The 7554-nt window shown below is 53.6% G+C and overlaps 2 protein-coding genes across 3 annotated transcripts in view; one reads left to right on the top strand and one right to left on the bottom strand.

The window, feature by feature from the left end:
* The window catches only part of SMPD1 (sphingomyelin phosphodiesterase 1), a 4527-nt gene extending 3040 nt beyond the window's left edge, over positions 1-1487 (top strand). For both annotated transcript variants that reach the window (XM_045290559.1, XM_045290558.1), the window contains exons 4-6: positions 229-305; positions 469-614; positions 785-1487. In XM_045290559.1, coding sequence (XP_045146494.1) covers positions 229-305; positions 469-614; positions 785-1194 — 633 coding nt within the window. In that variant the 3' untranslated portion in view covers positions 1195-1487. The remainder of the gene's footprint in view (positions 1-228; positions 306-468; positions 615-784) is intronic.
* A 111-nt stretch (positions 1488-1598) lies between these two features.
* Positions 1599-7554, bottom strand: part of APBB1 (amyloid beta precursor protein binding family B member 1) — a 26670-nt gene continuing 20714 nt past the window's right edge. The window contains exons 12-14 of the mRNA XM_045290533.1: positions 2572-2687; positions 2265-2441; positions 1599-2177 (exon numbers count right to left, since the gene is read on the bottom strand). Coding sequence (XP_045146468.1) covers positions 2010-2177; positions 2265-2441; positions 2572-2687 — 461 coding nt within the window. The 3' untranslated portion in view covers positions 1599-2009. The remainder of the gene's footprint in view (positions 2178-2264; positions 2442-2571; positions 2688-7554) is intronic.

The raw sequence follows: 7554 nt of genomic DNA, 5'->3' as shown, positions 1-7554 counted from the left end.
GGCTGGCCCTTCACCACCAGCAGGCCCCAGTCGGAAGCTGGGGCACCTGTGTGCAGAGAAGGTGCTCTCAGCATTAGTGTTTCCGGGAGGTCCACTTCGTTGAAAGCCTTCTCATTCCCCCTCGGACTAGCCATGGCAGCCTCTGTAGGTCAAGTGAGAACCAACAACCCTGGTAGGGCTGCCTGGGCCCCCTCGGTGCCCTGCTAACCACCCTTCACCTTTTCCCAGGTGCATATAATTGGCCACATCCCCCCGGGACATTGCCTGAAGAGCTGGAGCTGGAATTATTACCGAATTGTAGCCAGGTAGGCAGCAGATGGGGTCGGGGCTGGGGAAATGAAGAGTCCGAAGTATTCGAAACTGCCCTAACCGTCACACTGTTGTGGCTGGGGCTGCTCCTTACTTGAAGAGAGTGGGGAAAGATCTCCCCTTCCTCTCTGGAGTCTTCTGAGTAAATCTTCCTACCAGGTATGAGAACACCCTGGCCGGTCAGTTCTTTGGCCACACCCATGTGGATGAATTTGAGGTCTTCTATGACGAAGAGACCCTGAGCCGGCCACTGGCTGTGGCCTTCCTGGCGCCCAGTGCCACTACCTACATTGGCCTTAATCCTGGTGAGTGGTCACGGATGAAGTGGCTGTCCTTGAGCTGCGGGGAGGGGAGGAGGAAAGAGGCAGGAAGATGGGGCCCCTGCTAAAAACCCAACGGAGTGGGTGGGGCATATGGCTCCTCCCTGGGGCGGCCCCTTGGTTCCCCACCTCCAGTCAGCCCTCCCTCCTGGCAGGTTATCGCGTCTACCAAATAGACGGCAATTACCCTGGGAGCTCTCACGTCGTCCTGGACCACGAGACTTTCATCCTGAACCTGACGCAGGCGAACGCGCCTGGGGCCACACCGCAATGGCAGCGCCTCTACCGGGCCCTAGAAACCTACGGGCTGCCCAACGCGCTGCCGGCCGCCTGGCACGACCTAGTATACCGCATGCGGGGCGACACGCGCCTATTCCAGACCTTCTGGTTCCTCTACCATAAGGGCCACCCGCCCTCGGATCCCTGCGGCCCGCCCTGCCGCCTCGCTACTCTGTGCGCCCAGCTGTCCGCCCGCGCCGACAGTCCTGCTCTCTGCCGCCACCTGGTGCCGGAGGACAGCCTCCAGGACGTCCACAGCCTGTGGCCACGGCCGCTGTTCTGCTAAGCGCTCCGCAAGCCCGGCCGCTGATCACGTCTGTGTCTTGGGGAGGGCGCACCATGGCCGGGATCCTGAGGACTGCTGCGGGACAACTTGGCCAGAACCGCTGGGAGCCCCGGGCACACCAGGGGACAGGAGACGGGCCCTGCCTTCCTGGAGCTGCTCTCCCAGTGCCAGCCCCCAGGCTGCCAGGGATGCTGTCCTTTGGTGGCTCTGAGCTGACAGGGGGCCTGGTGCTGTCCAGGCAGAAAAAAGCCTATGCTGCTGCGGTTGCCTGTTTCAATAAAGGTGTGAGACTAGACTGTCGTCCTCAGTGACTGTCCTAACGGGGGAGACCCAGAGATCTTGACGGAGGGAGGGACCCCGGTGGGGTGGTGGTGGTGCGGTGAGAGCACAGAAAGCCACGCAGGTCAGCAGGGCAGACAGACTTTATTAGTGATATCAGTACAGGGGAGGTGCCCGCTGGGCAAGGGGGAGAGGACCCATGCCGGGACTGTCCCCTCCTCCTCCTGCCCCCGCTGGGCCCTATGAGGCTGGAGCATGGCACGGGCCAGTCCCTCCTGCTCCACTGAAACGCGTGGGAATGGAGGGTCTGGGGCTGGCTTTGCTTCCTGCTCCTCTTGTCAGCCCAGTGTTGCCACTTCCTCGAGGGAGTTAGGCCTCTCCCACCCCCACTCCTAGGCAGGGAACCCCAGCTATGAGAAGGGGCAGCTTTAGCGGTGCCTGAGGCCTAGGAGCAGCCTCTACAGTCACCCTCTGCCCCATTCCTTGAGTTCCCTGGAGCCCGATGCAAGCAGACAGGAGGAGTACTGGGGGTCTCTTCAGGGGGCATGGGTCCCCAGCCGTTTGGGCTTGAGGGAGCCCCAGAGTGACTGAACGCCCCTGCGGACAGTGCACCCTACACGCCTGGCCACAGATTCAGCCGGGGGTGCCGGGAGGCAGGAGGTGGAGGTCTGGGATCGAGCATCCAGACACTTCTGGTATCGGAGCTGCAGAGAGGCGGGTAAGGCAGTCACTCTCTGGCCTGCCTCATGGGGGTTGGGTGCCTTCCCCCCACCCCCACCCAGTCCACTTACCATGCACGCAGCTTGCACGGCCTCCGAGAGGCTGGCAGCGTTGGGCTCACACCAGAACATGTGGCAGGAGAAGGAGGCTGGGCTGGCAGCCATGATGAATGCAAATGTGTGGACGTCTCTGCCCACGGCCAAGAAGGAGAGGAAGCGCACCCTACACTCCCCCAGAACTGCTTCCGTCTGGAGGGAGGGAGCCTCGTTAGGAACACCCCAAATCTCTGAGTTCCACTGAGGCATGCCTATCCTACTGGCAATTCCTCTCCAGACCCCGGGCTCCCAACCAAGGCAGGGCCCAGCTGTGTCTTCTTACCTGCTGGTGCAAGATGGTGAGGGTAGCAGGGGCCACGCTGACATGACTTGGTGTCCACTGTTCACGGCTACTGGAGGACAGAACTGACTCCAGGGCTCCATTGATGACATCTACCCCTAGAAGATAGGCACAACACACATGGCACCGCTGTGGGCAGGGAGGGGACACTTCAGTTCTGCGCTAGACCTTGAAGCTCAAGGCATTTGCACCATGCCCGCTTCACCGCCTGTGGCCACGAGGGCGATACTGATCCTAACTCTGTATCCTTTCCCAGGCGCTCTCCCTGGCGTCAGTGACTTGGCATTTTCCTGGTTTCTTCCATCTTATGCTTTGCTTTCTCCACGGACTCTGCCTCTTCCTCTAAGTGGACTGACCCCCAAAGCTCTGGCCTGCCCTAAGCACTCCTCCTCATTCAGATCCTCCGGCCTCACCTCTGTGACAGTGACTCCCAGCTCCTCCTCCACATGCCAATCCTCTCCCAGGACTCCCTCTTATTGGTTTGTTTTTTAACATAAACATGTGATGTGCAGGTGCCCTGTCCCAGATACTGTCATTTGATTGAACGCATTATCTCATTCATGTCTCACAACATTTTCAAAATAGATTCTTCCGTAACCATTGGGCAGATAAGGGAACATGCCTAAGGAGGTCATCTACTAGGCCTTCGGCCACATGAAGGACGAGGGATCTGAACCCAGGCAGTGGACTCCTTGTACAGTGTTCTTAGCCCTGCCTGGCTCCAGCCTCCTCTCTGCCCTCCTAGTTCACAGAACTAGAACTGTCCAAACCCTAGCAATCATCTCCAAGTTCTGTAGGCACGCAAAGGCCAAAGAGCCCAGGTTTCCAAACTTGCAGATTAACCAGTCTGCCCTTAACACACACAGTCTCCTCGCCCTCGGACACCAGTTCAGCATCTGCACACATTTGGCCCACTTTTCCTTTGCATGCAGCGAGGACAAAAACCAGAGCACAGCTGGTGGAGGCCTGGGCCTAGTTCCTGCTCTACTCATGAGCTGGTTGTGCCATCCCAGGCTGCTTCTACTTTGAAGCAAAGAAGCAGCATCAGCAATGCTGTGCCTGAAGCACATGCCTCTTTGGGCCACTCCTTGGCCCTCTGCCCCTTTCAGGGACTGCCTCTGAGCTCCCACTAGGAGCAGAATCTGGTGGGCCCTTCATGGGGGAGGGGAAAATGCCTTCCTCAAAAATCCTTCCCATCCTGCCCTTGCTCATCTTATCTCGGGCTGGATTCAGGCCAAACTCCTCTCCTGGGCATGCCAATCCAACAACTCCAAAAGCCGGTCTCCTCCAAGCTGTCAGGCCTTACACCGTACTGCTCCCTCAGTGCGGGTGATTGGCGTAGCCCTTCCTAACATCTACTCTTGACAAAAGCCCTGTGAGGCAGATGGGGAATACAAAGCAGCACAAGAGGATGCCCTGGAGGAACAGACTGTCAGTGAGGGGACTGGGGGTGGGGGGCTTCCCCGCTGGGCTACCCCAGGAACTTCCCACTCTCAGCCTTCGGGACTCCCTCTAGGCCCCACCTGGGAAGGCTTTCCAGCTGCCCAGTGAGCAAAGTCAACACCTCTGGGACAGCTTGCACTGCAGCATGGTGTCCCTGAGCGGTGGCCATCACAAGGACAATGTCATGGATGGAAACGTATCTTCCAAAATACTGTAGATGATCCTAGCCTCTACACCTGTAGATGGATTTTCCCTGTTGGCTAATGGGGCCTTTGAGCATGTTGTTGTTAGGTACCACGTGAGGTGCCACTGAGTGGATTCTACCGACAGAGCGAATCCTTACAACTTTGGGCCCATTGTTGCAACACAGGCTGTGTTTTAGGCCTACTGACTTTAAAGGTAGAAAAAGAGCCATTAGACCAATGGCTCCCAAACTTCCTAATGCCACGACCCTTTCATACAGTTCCTCATGTTGTGGTGACCCACCAGTCATCAGATTATTTTCGTTGCTACTTCATCACTGTAATTTTGCTATGAATCAGGCGACTCCTGTGAAAGGGTCGTTCGACCCCCAAAGGGTCGCAACCCACAAGTTGAGAACCGCTGCATTAGACACAGAAGGAGAAAAGAAAGAGGCCAAGGGATGCTGGAGCTAAAAAGTCAAGAAGGGGATACCCCACCCCACCCCCAACCCCTAGGGGCTGACAGAAGGAACCTTCCCCTGGAACTGGTTTCCTGAATTCAGAAGTCAAGTCTCCGAGACAGTGAGAAAACACTAAACCTCGATTCTTTAAAACCACCCAAGTGTGATATTGCTGCTCCAGCAGCACTTGCGCTGAGGCAGACAGAGGCCCGGTATAATTCATCTGGGGCTTCGATCCCAGGGCAGTGCTTATCTGCTCAGGGAATTCCAGGGGGAAGAGCAAGCAGCTCTCAAGGCAGCAAGGGTAAAAGCACTCAAACTGGTAGAACCAAGTAGCACAAAAGTCCCCAGAAGCATGCTGCTGCTGCTAGCAGAAGTGGCTGGGCCAGTTCAGGTTGCGCAGGACCACAAAAACCAGGTGGCAGGGTGTGGTAATGACAGCACAAGGGCCAGAGCCACTGGGAATGCCAAAGTCCGTGAGTGTGGGCGGCACACCGAAGGGAAACTACTTCCCACACAGAGGAAGGGGGACATGGCTGGAGTCTGGCCCGAGTCTTGGGAGGATCTGTATGGGGTACACAGTGGATAGACAGGAACGTGCACACAAGTGATGTGGCAGTACCTCAGGACTGCAGCCTAGCCCCAGCCCTCAGCCCCTGCGCCCCCAAGCCCTTTGATCTTTCCCCTAGCACTTGCTCCTTTGAGCAGGCCAGTCCCTGGGCAGTGCCAGCTGCTATCTAGTCATTCTACTGCTCACAGGAAAAGCCAGAAAAGCATGACAGTCTAGTGCCAAAAACATCAAAGATTGAAAACCTTATTGATCACGCATGAAATTACATGAATAGGGTAAGACAGGGACAAGTGAAGTACTCCCTAGGTAAAAGTCACTTTTTGCTCATAGAAATAGATAAGATAGCACCGAATATGGGGTGGGGGAGTGACTGCATAGCGTAGCTGATGTAAATGATGTCAGTAAGTTCTATCTAGGGACAATGCTAGGGAAAACACGGCTTTGCAAGAATAACAGCAAGCTCAAAAGTCGAGGGGGGTGCCTACAGATGCTGGTACCCTTCACAGGGTTATTTCTCTTGGTCTGGGGGCTTAGACACGGTCTTGTGAGGGAGTCCAGTCAGTTGGCATAACATAGTTCTTAAATTTTACGTTCTGTCTCCCGGTATGGTTGAGTAGTGTCTGGGGGTCTTAAAAGATTGCAAGTATTTGTTTCTTGTATCTAATGCATAATAGATGCATGCTGATTATAAAGGAGAAAACTTTAGGACAGAACTTCGAATTCTTAAAGAACCCAGACTTAGGGACCTAGTGGGGCTACAGGAGCCTGTGAGACGATGGCCCCGAATTACGCTGCAAACAGTGACTTGAAACTATCCCCTGAGACCTTCTGCCATTGAGTCAATTCCAACACATAGGACCCCATGCCACAGAGCAGAGCTGCTCCGTAGGGTTTCCCAGATTGTAGAGCTTTATTTTTTTTTCTGTTTGTGTAGAACTTTTTTTTTTTTAATCAATTTATTGGGGCTCATACAATATCACAATACATAGATCAATTGTGTGAAGCACATCTATATATTTGTTGCCCTCATTATTCCCAAAATTCGCTTGCCTCTTGGGTTCCCGGAATCCGCTAATTTTCCTTCCCCCCCCCCTCCCCTTCCCTTCCTCCTCCCCTCTCCCCCATGCAACCTTAATAATTTATAAATTATTATTGTATCTTTTATCAGATTGTAGATCTTTATGGGGAACAGATGGCTTCACCTCTCCCCCAGAGAGGAACTAGTGGGTTTGAACCACTGGACCAGCAATTTAATTAGCAGCCCAACTCTTAACCTACTGTACCACCGGGGCTCCTGGTACCTTTAAATGAAATACCAGTTTAGTCCAAAAAGTATAGATACTCACTGCTGTATACTGTGTCTTGGGGTGGGGGGGATGGGGATTACCCAAAACCAAAGGGTCCACAACTATTTTAAACTGAGACAAAAAGGTTAAGGAGGAGGAGAATTAAGTAACTGGGTGTGAAACAACTAGATACGAAGTAATGAGAATGTTAACAGCACAAAAAATGGAAGTGATATCATAAGCCTTATGACGAGAATCTGTGGAATGGGCGTGGATTGGGCTGGATATACATATTTTCAACAAAAATTAAATGAAAAGAAAAAGAAATCACTAAAGAGCACTGCTCAACTCTGGAGTTGAGCAGGGAGCAGGGAGTCAGGACAAAGTGACTGACAGCAACTGGTTACTGTCTTCACACATACTGGATAGTTGACTTAGTTCGTTGTCCATCTCTCCTTGCTGGAGAGTAAGCTCCTTTCAAAGGCAGGGGACTTTGTCCATTACTGTATCCCAGATCCTGGGACAGTGGCTGGCACAAAGCAAGCACTACACAGTAGCTTACTGCATGAAGGGGTGAGGAATAATGAACATCAGAGCTTCACGAGGAGCGATGGAAACTTTGGGAGGTTAAAGGGGAAGAGAAGATAGAGCTGGCACCGAGGAAACAAACAACTTTCCTCTAGTCTAGTTCTTTAAGGTTTCCTCCCCGCCCCACTATCATGACCTGAATTCTACCCTACAAATCCGGCTAGACCAGAGCATGTACACAGGCACAGAAAAGAGTTCGCCACCCAGGGAATCCAGGACAGATAAACCCCTCAGGGCCAATAATGAAAGTAGGGATACCAAGAGGGGAAGGGGAAGGCAGGGGAGGGCAGAGGAAAAAGAAGGAGCTGATACCAAGGGCTCAAGTAGAAAGAGAATGTTTTGAAAATGATGATGGTAACATATGTACAAATGTGCTTGACATAATCGTTGGATGTATGGATTGTGATAAGAGCTGTAAGAGCCCCCAATAAAAT

The sequence above is a fragment of the Echinops telfairi genome, unplaced genomic scaffold (genome assembly GCF_000313985.2).
Source record: "Echinops telfairi isolate 266 unplaced genomic scaffold, ASM31398v2 ScPeMD7_41;HRSCAF=154, whole genome shotgun sequence".
NCBI lineage: Eukaryota > Metazoa > Chordata > Mammalia > Afrosoricida > Tenrecidae > Echinops > Echinops telfairi.
The sequence above is the reverse complement of the archived record's forward strand: the minus strand, read 5'-3'. Positions and strand labels throughout refer to the sequence as shown.